This window comes from Phalacrocorax carbo, chromosome 25 (genome assembly GCF_963921805.1).
Source record: "Phalacrocorax carbo chromosome 25, bPhaCar2.1, whole genome shotgun sequence".
Taxonomy (NCBI): domain Eukaryota; kingdom Metazoa; phylum Chordata; class Aves; order Suliformes; family Phalacrocoracidae; genus Phalacrocorax; species Phalacrocorax carbo.
Window position 1 is genome coordinate 6,255,178 of NC_087537.1, and position 15,229 is coordinate 6,270,406.

The 15,229-nt window shown below is 49.9% G+C and overlaps 1 protein-coding gene across 4 annotated transcripts; it reads left to right on the top strand.

Annotated features, from left to right (window-relative positions):
- Window positions 1-69: 69 nt before the first annotated feature.
- Window positions 70-11,851, top strand: CCDC43 (coiled-coil domain containing 43). 4 transcript variants are annotated; one of them, XM_064473662.1, is made up of 7 exons: window positions 70-249; window positions 3,202-3,342; window positions 5,929-6,016; window positions 8,182-8,317; window positions 8,996-9,054; window positions 10,329-10,499; window positions 10,842-11,851. In XM_064473662.1, the coding sequence occupies exons 1-7, from the start codon at window positions 70-72 to the stop codon at window positions 10,922-10,924; spliced, it is 858 nt and encodes a 285-aa protein (XP_064329732.1). In that variant the 3' UTR covers window positions 10,925-11,851. The 4 variants fall into 4 exon arrangements, with proteins under 4 accessions (XP_064329732.1, XP_064329733.1, XP_064329734.1 ...); XM_064473663.1 differs by having other exon boundaries at window positions 10,329-11,851; XM_064473664.1 differs by lacking the exon at window positions 3,202-3,342.
- The last annotated feature ends 3,378 nt before the right edge of the window (window positions 11,852-15,229 follow it).

A 15,229-nucleotide genomic window follows, 5' to 3' on the forward strand; every position in this document is an offset into this window, starting at 1 on the left:
CGTCCCGCCACCACCCCCCTCTCTGCGGGCGGCCACGTGCGCATGCGCGGGCGGCGGCGCTGCTCCAAGATGGCGGCGCCCGGCGGGGCGGCGGCGGCGGGCGGGTTCGCGGCCTGGCTGGCGGCGCGGCTGGAGGCGCTGGGCCTCGACCGCGCTGTTTACGGCGCCTACATCGAGGGGCTGCTCCGCGAGGAGGAGAGCGACGAGGAGCGGCTGGAGGCGATGCGCGGCGTCCTGGCGGCCTGCCTGGTGAGGGCCGGGCCTCCCGCGGCGCGGGGCTGGAGCCCCGGGTGACCGCCTGCCCGGGGGTGCCCCGCACCCCGCGGCGTGTCTGGGCCCTCCGCGAGCTTGTTTGCGCTTTTTTATTTGTTGGGGCTTTTCGGTGCCGGTTTTGGGCCTGGTGGGAGACGCGGCGGGCGCTGCGGGGCGCGGCTGTTCGCGCGGGGGAGGGAAGGGACCGCGCTGGGTTGGCGCGGGGTTAGCCTGAGCCGGCGCTTTGCGGTAGGGCCGAGCGCGGTGTGAGAGATCGCTTCTGGTAACAAATCCCTTAGAATCCCTAAAGGACAGCTGTGTTGGATGGTCGGTGTTCCTTCAGCAGGTCTCGTTCCTCACAGCGCGGTGTTTCCCAGGAGCCAGCCCTTGGATCAGCTGGAGCCGGGGTCCGGCTCCTGGCTGGGACTGCTCTGCCAGCCGGGCAGGGGCTGGAGCGCTCAGGGGTGGGGCGCCTGCCTCTGCCCCCGCCGCCTTTCTGGGGGAGCGTTAGGAGAGGGCAGAAAAGAACTTATCTTCAAAAGCCATCTGCTTTGGGGACTGGAAGATCTCTACAGTACCTGTATGTCAGGATGCTGCATAAATGGATGATGTTTTGTAGTGTAAAACATTAAGTAGCGAGCACTGCTGTTGGATAACAGTCTGCTTGATGGCTATCGCTCATTTCCTCCCAAAATGTCTGTATAGGAGCACAAAACCCAAAGCAACTCTGTCATTAAAATTAGCTTTTTGTTGTCATGGGTAACTATGTAATGTAATTCCTTGCGTTCACTGACTGCATGCCATTTAAAATTGCTTCTTCTAAAAGACAGAGCAGCTTTTCACTGCCTCCACCATCCCTTCCCCACCCCGGGGCACTGGCGATAAGGTAGTTTCTAAAAGAAACATATCTGTGCCAGTGGAGCTTTGTGCCTAAAATAATAGGGGAAGCAAACAGCATGTTCTGCCGCTGTTAGGGGCAGAGCAAGATGGCTTTGGAAAACGCTGTTCTAAAATAGCTGAGGTTAATTACCTTGCCTGTAATTACCAGACTTGCTTCACGTCATCATCCAAGGCAGAGCCCGTGTCTGATCCTCACATCTGCTCTGGTGCCTCGCCAGCCTGGGGTGGGCCTCGCGTTCTGCGGCGCACGTGCCCTCCAAGCTCCGGAGGTGCGTGGTGCGGCGGCCGTCCCTGGCCCCGCGGTGAGTCGGATGTTTCCCCTTTTCTCCTCAGTGCTGCGTTACCCTTCTCGTGTGCTGCTGCCTGGTTTGAGAACCGCTGCGGGGTTTTCGCACCCATCGAGTTGTGGGCTGTCTTCGTCCCAGATGTGTTGCACCACAGCCCTGTGCCTTCTCTTCATTTTCTTTTGTGTGTCTTGGTCGCAGCTGACTTTTGCTTCATTTGCAGTTTTGAATTCAGTTTGATGTTTTTGCAGTTCTTTTAAAACCTCTTTGTCTCTTGAACTCTCAGACGTTTTAATTGCTTTTTTTAAGTGCATTTTTTTCTTTTTGTAGACTCTATGCTTATTTCCATATTGACTTTTGAAACAATCTTTCCTGTCGTTAATTTGGGGCCTTTCTTGCCAAGTCTTTTCTCTTTGTTCTATTCACAAATCCCAGGTCATTTTTTGTTTTTGATAACCCTCACACAAATAAAATTCAGGTGACCCACATCCGTGGTTCCTCAGCCCTGACAATGTCACGCTTTAGTTCCCTGGGTTTGTTCAGACATTACCATTTCAAACCAAGATACTTAGAGCCAAGATCTGATTCTGTTCAGTTCTCTTTAAACCAGATTCCAGATCACTTGTATTTTCCATTGTTAATTTTTCTCTGTGTTTACTAACCTCTAAACCAACATAATTTCTTCTTTGTTTTGGAATATTAGATGAAGATATCTGGCTGTGGCACCCTCAGCTCTCTGCACTCCACCACTGTTAGCAGTGTTTGCTCTTACATGTGGGAAGCAAGCCTCCCGGAGGCAGAGCTCAGTGCTCTGCCACAGGTCTCCACCCAGGCCGCAGCGAGACAGGAGGGTGCTCCGGCAGACGGCCTGCACTGCCTGGCAGAACTTCTCTTTGATTCTGCCCGTAACGGTTTAGTTTTGCTCAGGCTGTCACATCGGGTTTCTTTTCTGTGGCTTCATTCGTGTCCGTTCACGTGCTGTCACCTTGGTCTTTCGTTTCTTCCTTTCCCCGGCTCCATGGGTGTTTTTTCATCGTTTCTGGGATCACTAGAATGTCATACTTTTGTGTTCTCCCCTCGTGGGTCTGTCTCCACCGATACACAACCTGATTTGTTTCTTATTGCTCAAACCCTCATTAGACGGTTGCACAGGTCTCTGCTGTCATTGTTAGTCTTCTGCCATTCTTTTCTGTCCTGCTTGTTGCCATTCCTTTATCGTTACTTGCCTGAATTTCTTCTCCCTGCACACTGAAACCAGGCACCCTGGGAATATACCTCTCCCAGCCTTCTCTCCTGGCTGAATATAAAGTTGCTTATCGTTTTGTCAGCCTTGATTCCAGTGGGCCAGCATTCCCTGCACTCAGGGGAGCCCATCACTTAGGAGGATGCTGTTTCTGGCACTGCCTTGCGTGTCCTTGAACCATGCTGATTGTGTTATTTTTAGAAGGCTTAGTGTGTATCTGAGGGCTGGAAGGGTCCCTCTTGCTGGCACCTGAAATGGTGTTTCCCTGCCCATCATCCTTGTTGCTGGTCTGCTTGTCCAGCACGTGTTCTGCGAGGACCTCGGCATCATCTCCAGGCAGGAGTGGGGTTAGTGGGTTCTTCCAGACCTAAACCACCCGTTCTTATACCTGATCTTAGCAGATTAAGCATCATCCTGTTCCCCTGGAGCTTCTCTCGTTAAAGGCATGTTGACTTTTTAAAATGGAGTCTGGTATCAGTGGGAATCGCAAACCTTTCATCCTTCTGCTGTTTCTGTTTGCAGATCACCACCTCAGCCACAGCCGTGAATATACCGTGTGTTTGTCCCTGTAGCATCTCCTCCCCAAGGTGGGGACCTTGCTCTGTTGTGCGTACAGCCCTGACCAGTGCTCACGATCTCGGCGCTTGGCCGCTTTGTGTGGTGGTATCGCCGTGCATCCGTCCTCCTGCCGTCTGCCTGTTAGACGCAGAATTTTATGCTTGGCTGTTGCAGGCTCAGCGTGTGTCGTGGTTCAGCCCCAGTCGGCGACTAAACACCACGCAGCTGCTCACTCACTCCCCCCACCCCTCTGGGATGGGGGAGAGGATCGGAAGAGCAAAAGAAAAAAAACACAAACTTGTGGGTTGAGATAAGAACAGTTTTATAATTAAAATAAAATAATAATTATAATAATTATTATTTTAGTAATAACAATAATGATAATATAATAAAAAGGAAAAGGGAAAAAGAGGAAAAAACAGAAACACAAACAATACAGCCGGTCACCACCCGCCAACTGACACTGCCCGTCCCTGAGCCGCAATGGCTGCCTCCCCCCGCCCCGGCCAGCTCCCCCCAGGTACCGCACTGGGCATGACGTTACATGATATGGAATATCCCTTTGGCCAGTTTGAATCCGCTCTCTCAGCTGTGCCCCCTCCCCTCACAGCTTCTTGTGCACCCAGCAGAGCATGGGAAGCTGGAGGAGTCCTTGACTGGTACAAGCACTGCCCAGCCACAACCAAAACATCTGTGTGTTATCAACATTGTTTTCATACTAAGTCCCAAGCACAGCACTGCGCCAGCTGCAGTGAAGAAAATTAACTATCCCAGCTAAAACCATGACAGGCTGGGAGGACTTTATTCTGAGTTGTTTTTATTTGTGTTGGAGCAAAAGTGGAGAGATTTTTGTGTATGTTTTTATCTCCTCGTCTGTCCCAGTTGTGGAGACTCAACTTTTTTTGCTCTCCCCCATAAAGGTGAGCGTTGCTTTGCTGGACAGGTAACGCTTTCAGTGACGGTCTGTCCTGGAACTTGAAGGTGATCTTTTTTTTAGGTAGTGCCCAAGTTCTCAAGATGAGGATGGTGAACCTGGTGTCATTTTGGTGGGAAGTCTGTGTGTGGGGGTTTGGCGTGCTTGTCTTTGAAATGCCAGTTGCTTCACACCCGGCTGTGAAAGTTGGAGAAAGGGGCAGATGGCAGAGGTCTGGTTCCTACACACCTATATAAGGAATCATTTTCTAGGGAGAGTTTATCAGGTTTTCTGCCTCTCACAGCTACCTTTGGGCATAGGCGGGGGTAGATGATGGCCAGGGCTGGCAGAACAACTCTTTAGTAAGAGGTCACCATTGCTTTGGTGCCTGATTTGTCCCTGCTTGAGCGCTGTGCTGCGACCCCAGGAGAGCAGGATGGCGGCAAGGATTTGCAGGCAGTGCCCAGATCCAGCCTGAGCATTAACAGCTGCAGTGCACCTGCCCGACCTGCCAAGGTGCAGGGCAAGGAGGTGTCTCAGTCCCAGCTGGCTTCTTCCTCAGGTGTCCCTGGCCAGCTGGCTTCTGTTTGATATCGGCTCTCCACAAGCCTCTCTGCCTTTCTGCTGCTGGGTTTTCCTAAACTGTGGGCAAACCTGATGCAGCGTTAATGAGCAGAATAAATAAAAATATACTGAAGCCTCCTGCCTGTTGTACACATACATCTTCCCAGTGAAGTGCTCCTGGCTGTAACTCTTCAAAACACTTTTTTTGAAATCAGGATCATGTTTCTTGCCTGGATTCAGCTTCTGTAACCTGAACTTGCATATTGGGCCATTCTTGCAGAAATGCTGTGACTGCGTGTGCTGAGATGTGGTAGAGTAGTGTGTTGCCTGTCTGCTGCTGGGACTTGAATTACGGTGTTGATCAGTCCTCCGAGAAGCTGTGTGCAGGCACTGGGGAGAGAGCTGGTCATGGTGGAGCTCCACGGGGAAGGATCAGTGATGGGAATACCGCCCTGTTGCTGGTTGGGTGCGTCTCCTTTCTCCCTGCAGTTTAGTCTTCCTCAGTAATGAACAGCAGTGTGAATGCATTCCACTGGCACCTCTAGATTGTGTTTGATGCTCCAGGCAGGTCAAGGGGGACAAGAGTATCCCTGCTGGTGGGAGGAGATGGTCTGTTAGTGCCACCACAGTGGTTTCAGCTCTGCACAGGCCCTGACCCGTGTTTTATCCAGTCTAACTCATTTGCTTTTGTGAGATTGGCTTGGAGTGGCCTTTGAGTAGCTTCTCCACAGCCTCGCTCAGGAAGAGAGATGATACTGGGCAGTAGATTTCTAGAGCGAAGATACCCCAGTTGCCTTTCTTCGGTGTTTGTGGGGCTGTTGCACCTAGAGAGCCAGCCGCTAGGAAACCAGCGTGTGGTGTTACAGCTCTATTGTGTGAAAAAGAAAACCACCGCGGTGATAGGGCCTCGCCTGGTGTGGTGCAGAGCTGTTGGATGGTAGCTGAGACACCTTGTGTTTGCCTCGTGAGTCGAGGCATTCTCTAGTCCTGAGCTGTGTCAACAAGTAAGTGCATCGCATGACTTGTACCGTCCCAGGTTAACAAAACCCCTGTATGTGCATTAAATGATTAGATTTTGTGTGAAAAGCTCATTGCTGCAGCTTATTGCTGGGTGTTGGGATTCTTTGCAGCTGGTACTTTTCACATCTGATTGATGCTTGTGTAAGGCAGACCAACTTTGTTCCAAGACTGAGAAGTCTCTTTTCCCTTACTAGGAAGAAGATCTCTTAAACGATGTTTGCAGGGAAGTAGTCGAGAAGTGGTCTGAATCTCAGACTGTTGACGCCAAAGAGAAAAAAGAAGGTAGTGTCGCTGCTCGGTGCGCGTTTCCTCGTGGTGTGAGTGCTTTGCAGGGCCATACCAAGATGAGAATTGTGTGTTCGTCTCGTTAGGGGTTAAAACCAACGCTGCTAATATGTTTGCAGATCTGACTTGCTTCTCATTGCCATTGCTGCTTATTTACTGTTTTGTCTTGAAGTATGAAATGAGGATGAGTAGTTTGACTTTTGGCTGCCCCTAGGATTCTGCTGCTCTTTGGGCTCATAATCGTGCAGAGGAAAAGTTTTTTTTTACTTATTTCTGTAGGATTTTTTCAATTTCCTTTTGCAAAACACGTAGGGCTTTCTCTCCCTTCAGTGCTAACAACGCAGCGCTGGCAGCTAGCACTCTGATGGTAGATGCAGTTGTTATGGTATAAAATGCCTGTGCTACTCAAGTGTAGGCTAGTTTGGAAAGCAGGTGTTTTTATACAACTACAGCCGCACCCGGGGGGAGCTGTGCTGTCCCTTCTGCTGCCGCCCGCCCCAGTACACAGCACAAAAGCATCCCATCCTTATTTTCCTCTTTCAAAATCTTCTTTTAAAACTGTCCTTTTTTTTTTGCCATAAAAGCTTGTAGCGGGGGAAGCTCCACGAGGCTGCTGCTGTACTAATGCTGCTCCTTTCCCGGTCATGTATACAGTCCCACCGTTTCTTTGAACCCTCTCTGAATTTGTCCCTTGCCTTCAGCTCGGTAACAGAGACCTAAGTCTTGCTCTTGTTCATCGGGGGAGGCTTGTTCTGGTCGTTGAGCAGAGCTCTGGAGTACAATGAAGTCATACGCTGGAAGGATTTTGCTGGTTTAAGCGTACTGCATGGATCAATTAGTAATCCTCCAACGGCACGGACCGCACCGTAGCCCGTGACGATGTAACGTCCCTTTTGGCTAAATCCTGCTTTTTGTTTGCTTTGCATTTTTTTGTTGGTTCTGGTTGCGAACACAATATTGTCGCTGGCTGATGTCATTCTAGAAGTACTGAGCCCTATCATGAGGCTTGCATTTATATGGCACTTTTCTTGTCCAAACCTCATTTCACAAATATCACTCGCCTCCTCTTTATGACTGAGGTGGCTGAATGACGCAGCAGTTCAGTGGCTTTCCCCAAAAATGCACTGAAATCTGTCCTTGGCCTGACCTTTTCTTTAGGGACGAGGAAGTTACCCTGTTCTGTGCATGAAATAAAATAAATCCCTCTTTTGGGGACAAGTGATTGGAATTGCTGGAGCTGCTGCTGGACTCCTGCCTGTACTATTGGTTACCCGCAGGGATTTTTCTTATGTGTCACAGACAGAAGGTAGCAGCATGTATCTAGGCTGTTAGAAGTGCAAGGATTTAATTATTTCACTGGGGTCCCATAAAAGGATAAATCCCCAATGCAGTCAATACCTACCTAGAATAACAGAATCCTCAGGATAAGTCACTAACAAACTAAAAAAAATTTGATGTCAAAACCCAAATGTCATTTTAAGAAACGGGCAGCAGAGCTTCAGTGTGAAAAGGTAATTCAGCTGTTCGCTCGCCTAGGTCGGTAGAAGAGTATTAAACTGATCAGTTGCCCTGGGTTTTCAGAATTTCTACTTCATGTGGTTTTAAGTATGCAGTTAAATAAACATATTTAGCCGCAGTTAACCAGAAGAGAACGCAATCTGGAGTAAAATGGATTTTCATTAGCAAGAGTCTTACTGACTTCAAAGTTCCATTATGAAACTTCCCTTGCTCCAGGAAAAATAGCATCTGATGTGGCTGCGGGCAGCTGGGGGATCCTCCTGGTGAGGAGAAGCTGGTGTCACGTCACCGCATCAGACACAGTGCTGGCCTGAACCACTTCCTTGGTGGCTTCAGCAGCTCCTGCTCTCTCAGTCCTCGCATTGAATTCCCAGAAGCGGCTTGCTGCGCTGACAGCACCACTAGTGGCCTTGTGAGAAGGCGCGTGGGAGGAGGGTGGGGGATGTTTTCGGGTGAGACATCTCCCTTTATCCCGGCGCGCTTGTCCCCTGCGACGGCTGCCTCCCTGCAGACGGGCCTGTGACCGTGGGACGGTGCCTGCTGGGGACTGCAGATGTAGGAATCAGCAGCGTGTGGCATCTGTCAGCTGGGACTTCGCTGCCACGTCTGCAGGGACTGACGGATGCTCTGACTCTTCTTGCCAGATGAGATCCAAGCCATCGCCAGCATGATGGAGAAGCAGGCCAAGATTGTGGTAAAGCCGAAGGAGGTCTCCCAGGAAGAGAAGCAAAGGAAAGCTGCCCTCCTGGCCCAGTATGCCAACGTGACGGACGAGGAGGAATATCCTTTTCCTGACTTGGTCGGGACTTGGTGCTTTGCAGGACAATGTTTATTAAAAATCTCCAAGACCAACGCCTTTCCAGCTTTGCAGTGTCTGGTGGGGAGGATTGGGGAAACTTTTCAATCTTCCTTCTCCACAGTAAAATAACTTCCATGGGAAAAAGCATGGAAGCTCCTAGTTTGTGGAATGCCACGAGCTGGTGCTCCTTTGAGCGTGTTTCCCTGCCATTTCCCTGCTCCCCACCAACACGTCCTTGGCTGGGTAAGGTTCGCCCAGCCCCGGTGCGCTGCAGAGGAGGAGTCAGTCACCTCCCGGTAACTCTGTGCGTGGCAGTTAATGTACTGAATTTATCTCTTGCTTTCTGATGAGAAATCTGCTGAAAAGATCCTTTTTAGAGAGTATGTGTAGACTTGGAGAGTCTAAAGTTAACTCTTCGTAGTGCTGAAGAACAAGCTCTTTAAAGAGCGAAGTTGAATAGGAGGGAATTGTAGCTGGCACTTGGGTACCAGGAGGGAGCGGAACGTGGGGTTTTGCGCTTGCCTGGTCTTCGTCTGCATGAGTGTTTAGCTTCTCCCTCGTGGCTTGATAAACTTGTTATTTGACATGTTTGGAGTTAAGTGTGACTGTATAGAGGCACATGTTCATTACTGATATCTGTATTTCCTTAATTCTCTCACTGGCGAGGATGAACAAGATGGATCAATTGCGACAGCAGTAAATATTGGATCAGAAAAATGTATCCTTTAAATTCTCAGTGACCCAGGCTTTTTGGAAGGAAGGCAGCTTCCAGGGTGAGTTTCCCATCCTTCCTTATCCATGTTGGTACTCCCTGTTTCTTTTGGGCCCTTTTAAGTTTGGTCATTCATTTTTCTTTTCGCGTAGCCTGTCCTTGCTCATGACGAACGTCAGAGGTCTGTCTGCTCCTGGCCCCGTGTGCACAGCTCAGGCTGATCCTGTCACTCTCTTTTTCTGTCCTTTGTTCCTTCCTTCCCTCTTTGCCCTCTCTAAAGCTTCACAGAACGTGTTGTTGATAAGGATAATTCTCCCAGAACATCAGCTTAGTGTTAACTGGTGTGTGGAGAGCTAAATCCTGTCAGGAATTATTGAAAACGCAACAGGGACAAAGCTACCGTGAAACTCATGAGCTGTGGTGCAGCTGAACTTTCAATGGTGAACAAGGACCAAATTATCCCACGTTTTTCTCCGCACAATGATTTGGGACATTCCTTGAGCTCACCAGCTGGCAGGTTTAAGAAAGAAGCTGTTTTTTATCCCATAATTAAAAAGTGAAACCTAAGTTATTTTTGCCCCTACGTTACTGATGGTTAGGAGGAGGAGACGGGAGGAGACACCCACTCGCTCGTTCTGATGCTCTTCCCAAAGCGTTTGCCGCTAGTCGCTGCAGGAGAGAGGGCAGGAGAGCGCGGGGATCCCTGGCGCGCGCCGCCTCATCCGTCCCCAGGTCGGCAGCCTTCCCCCGCGGCAGCGGCACGGGCAGAGCTGCCCCGTTAGCTGGGACCGTTGGGGAGCGCCCACCGTCCCGGGGTGTCAGCTGCGCTCACAGCATCTGCAGTTACCTACACGTACCTACGCGTACGTAGATGTGAAAACGTACACGCCATACACCGCGGTAGCGAATCCACCTGAGGAAGCTGTACCTCAGGTATTGTTTTCCTTAGGTTTGTAGAAGTTTTACAAGTTTTTTTGCATACCAGTCTTAAGAACCTGTAGGCAACTTGATTTTTCTCAGAAAAATCCTTTCTAGGGAGCGTGCTTTTACCCTACGTGACTTCTCTATTTGGAAAAACAAAGAGATATTCCTTTTTCTTCCTCCATTCCTTATTTCTCATTCCCAAATTTGTTACCTGCTTGGTGAGGAAGCTGAAGTGGGAGTCAGAAGGTGAAGGGGGAGGTAAAGCCCATGTCTAGTTCAGAGCTCCAAAATACGGCTGCGGAGCGGAAGCTGTGTGGCTTCAGCCAGAGCGTTGTCTGCCCTTAACACGCCACCAGCGTTGTTCCGAAACACAAACGTGGAGGATGTCTTGAATGCCAGGAAGCTGGAACGGGAGCTGCTGCGAGATGAGTTCCAGAAGAAAAAAGAGCAAGATAAACTCCAGCGAGAGAAGGATAAGCTAGCCAAGCAGGAGCGGAAGGAGAAGGAGAAGAAAAGGACACAAAAAGGCGAGCGGAAGCGATAGCTGGCGTTTTCTGGTTGGACTCTCAAGGGATAAAATTAATTACAGATACGGTGTGTGTTTAAAAAGCAGCAGAAATTCTGGGCACGTGGCTGGCGAGTGGCTCTTTGGAAGCGTTTGGTTTGGTTTTTTGTTTTATTTTTTTTTTCACATAGGAAAAAAGAGATTTCAAGCACCTCTTAAACTTGAAGTGTGCCATGTGCTCGTGGTGTCAAATGTCCCAGTCAGTTATTGTGGCCAATGTCTGTACCAAAGAATGGTGAAGTGATTATGTCTGTGTTTTAAATTGATCAATTTTTTTTTTTTTTTTTACTTCTAACCACTTCAGGCAAAGCAAAACAAGATGTAGGAGAGGGCTTCCAAGCTGGCCGCGTCCTGCCGGCCTTGGTTTGCAGCAACGGCACGTTATGATTTGCGAACAGAGCCGAGCCTTTTCTGACGTGTAATTAAGGACATGCTGCTGCAGGGCGAATGTGAATTCATTTACACTAGCCTTGGAAAATGTATTTGCGAATACATGTATTTATGCTGCCAGGAACAACGCTACGTCTTCGTTCTGGCTGAGCCAAGAGAGCAGGGTTTGGAGCTGACCTCAGCGAGGGTAAGTGCTGCTCTGCAGCAGGAGAAACGTTATGAAATGCCTGAGTTGCAGCTGCGAGACTGCATCACCGACAGGCTCTTGGTAAGGGAAATGCCGCGCTGATTTGAGCGCCAGCCAGAGCGGTAGCAAATCGGTCGAGTCCTTATGCTGTTTAAAGACTTTATGCCGGTTAACTGGAAAATGGTGCTCCCCAACAATTCGTGTGGGTGAACGTCGACTGTTATTTCTGAGGTGGTTGCCAGGGCGAATGCTTTAACGGGCTCAGCGCTGAGCGGCTGTAAGCGAGTTGGATGCGCTGGGTTTACAAGCTGGTTGCTCTCAGTGGGCACAGCTGCAATCGGGAGCTGCCTGTGGGGGATGAACACTTCCCTCGCCCCCAAAGGGCTCGTCACCTGCTGTTCCCAGCTGTTTTCGTGACGGTGTCACCTGCCTCTGGAGAGGAGAACACTAATTTCTGTAAACTGAGTGTGAAGGAGGACCCGCAGTGCTTTCGGGGGCGTGGGAGGAACCAGCGTGCCTTGCCCCTGCGCTGCTTTGTGCTCTGGCTGCCGTGTTTGCTGGCGAGGTGCGCTCCTGGCAGCCGGCGGCTCCGGAGCTGCTGACGGTACCTGTACCCATCGCCTGCTTTCAGCACCACTGATTAAAGAGTCATGCCTCCTGTTTAACTAGCTGCTGCAAGTGTGAGTATCTAACTGCTTTATCTTTGGACTTCAATAATAAAACTGGTTGGCCAAGGAGCGGGTTCCTCTCTGTCTGAGTGAACATCATGGTCAGCGAGCGCGGTGCCCGGTGGCGCGGTGTGAGGGCTCCCCTCCGACCTGTCCTGCGTTCTCGGTTTCCCCTTACCCAGCAGCAGTGTTTCTGAGGGCTGACTTGCTGTCGTTTATTCACACCTTGTTTGCAGGGGCTGCAGTGCCTCCCTTCACCTCTCCCCTGGGGCAGTGCAGAGGGTTTCGTGAGCTCATCCCCAGGGCTGGCGTGGATCCTGGCTGCCGCGTGGCGTTGGAGGGTGGCTCACACCGCTGCCGGTGTGTGGGACTGCGGCGGGACGGGGAGGCGGGGGGCAGCTCCGGAGGATGAGGGTGTCACAGCAACACCCCTGCACAGGGGCTGCTCAAAGCCCAGCGCTGTGGGGCCGGCTCTCACTTCCTCCTGCGACCCAGAGCCCTGTGCACAGCCCCTGGGCTCAAGGCTGGGTGAGGGCACCAAGCCCTGGCTCAGCACCTCTGCCTGAAGCAGCCCTGGCCACGCATGGGTTTTAGGAAGCCACCTGTTCTCCAGGGCGATTTAGCACTTCCACTTGTACCTCAGCTGCTCTGGCAGCGGCAGCAGGTGCTGGGAACCTTGGGCCTTGGTTTTTTCCCATGTTCCTACGCTGGGCACCAAGAGCTCTGTGACCTGGTACTGAGCTTCCCCAAACCTCCGCTTCCAAGTGGGAAGCAAGCTGAGAGCTGGAGCTTCCCATCTGCGCGGATGCCGGCACACCGGAGCCTGCTACAGCTCATTTCCTGAGACCTTTGGTTGTAAAGGTCCAAACACCTGCATTCACTTACTTGTGACAGGAACTGAAACCTCTGCCCATTGCAGAGCTGAAGAGCCAAAGAACAAAAGGCCACACCGTGAGTACGCACCAAGGGTATATGTTCAACAGAAGGGTGTGTGGATTTAAGAAGGGCGCAGTCACAGGTGCACCCTGGGAGCTTGTTGTGTCTGGCCACAGGCAAGACTTCGCTCCCACAGCTAATGAAGGCCGTGTTAGGGCAGGGAAGCGGGAGCAAAGGGAAGGTCCAGCCCACAGTTTTCAGGAGCCATCCCGGGGCAGAGCAGGAGAGCCACAACCATCCAGCAGCACCTCACCGAGGCAGCTCCACCTGCTGCTCGTGTTGGAAGCCCCGTGGTGTGCTGTAGCCTTGTGCAAACGCCCAGGCATGTGAATCAGCTGCACCTGAAGGGGCCGAGCTGCCCCCTGGCCTGAGCCCATTTCAGCCCCGTTAGCGCTTCCCAGGCCAGGAGGGGAAGCTCTGCCTTCGACCGCAGAGCTGCGGTAACCAGCCTCCGTGAGTTTTGCTATTGATTCAGTGCCCAGACCAGACGTTGCCCCTGGAGAGCAAAACGCCGACGCTAGACTAATATTTAAGATACTTAGGAGTGCATTACTGGCATCAGCACCAAGAAATTTATAGAGTAGGGATAAATACTCCAGCCAGATGCCTAAGATTTCTAGTACAGGTACTGAAACGACTGTGTAAGCTTTCTCCGACAGCACAGAGCTTGCAACAAGATACTTGCAGGGAAAAAATCCACTGCTTTGGTTTTGCTGCACTGATGTAATTTTTGCCTTGGTTTGTCTGAAGTTACAGTCATTTCTCTCTACAAAGGCGCAATTTCAGTACCGCCATTGCTTTATACCTCCGAGGATAGAGGCACTCCTCCTGTTTGACCTGACTGAACTTTGGTCCAGGCAGATGCTCAGCAAGGAGGGGCCAAACCAACCCTGATCCTACTGCATGAGGCTGTCGGTGAGGACTTGGCCCAAGCCCAAGAAAGCCTGGTTTGGCTGCAGACTGGCCAGATGAGCTAACCAAAACTGCACGAATACAGCAGAAAAACCAACTCCAAATCAACCACTTGATAAAGATCTGCAGCTACCAGAGTCCCTTGGCCTCTCCCTCCACAGCAGCGGGCTGTGTGGTGGGGATCTCCCTTAGAGCAGGGACGCCTCTCAACGTTACCCTTCCAGGCTGAGATCCCTCACCTGGCATCGAAGGGATGCATGCACGTAACTTTTGAGATATGTATAGAAAGCTTGTGTGATAATCTTTGTACCCCATACTGACTTTAGGTGTAGGAGAGTACTGGCTGCCGGGCCATCTGCTATTAAATATCTCACATACCTACAGTTATTGATTAGAGCTCAATAAACTAGTCGGTCAGATCTGCCTGAGTGATCTCTGACTCCTCCTGCAACCGCCTCTTCACAGACTTCAGTAACTAACTGAAAATTACGATCCCTGTTACCAGTTCTAGGAGCTGAGGGCTATGAACACAGAACAAACACTTCAACAAAAGCTAGTTTATTTCTTACCAGACAGACTGAAGTCAGCACAGTATTGCTTTTAACATCAACACGTCCTAGGTTAAACGTAACAGATCTCAATGCAGTGACTTGCGGTACGAAGATGTGCTTTGTTCTCCTGCCCCGACAGACTCGCTCTGGCAGCGCTTTTGGTCATTCCACTGATCAAAACAGTTACTCTGCTTTCTCCTGCATTCTCATTCAGTTTCTTTCTCACATCATCTAACGACAATTTATGTGGTGCGATCACACCTTTTGCATATCAGGATTTCCAGAAGTAGGAAGAACACAGACATTTAAAATACCAGGGTATCTAGGCAAGGACAGCTGAATAAATTTAATCCCCACATTATAAACGCGATGCTCGATGTGTTAAAACTCTGTATCTCCTGAGCCGTATAATACCAACATTTCGTATCAGCGAATAAGTTACTTATGTTCCGCACAGATTAAGATAGATGCAGAGAAACACCAAGTGTTAATAGCTGTCGAAAATGCAGACATAAACTAATAAGCCTAAAATATGAGAACGAAATTTCAAACCAAACTATTGAAAGAGTAACTTTAAGAAAACCTAAATTTCACAACTTTGCGATACCTCTTCAAATTTTAAAGCGAAGGTATTAAAAACAAGACTCATTATTTCAGCTGCTGCACAGCTTTTTAAAGGATAATCCTGTGTGCACGTCCTATTTTCATTATGTTTAAATACTTAAAACAGAGGTTCTTTTTTTCCCATGAGCATGCCCAAATGATTCGGACACATTTACTAAATTGCATGGTTTCACAACAGCAATTTTGTCATACCAGTAATTTAGTAGAACCTGGTGCATCTCCTTTCACAAACTTAGATTCTAAAATCTCAAATTCATAAATATCTATGTTTTAAATATTTAGTTTTACATGAATATTTGGTATTTTTAGCATTTTTTTCCTCCTGTTTCCAGGTATTAGTTTGATAAGGAAACCATTTTCACATCACAATCTCATCTGATAGCGACCACACACCCCGTTAGACTACAGTCTTTAAGAATCATTA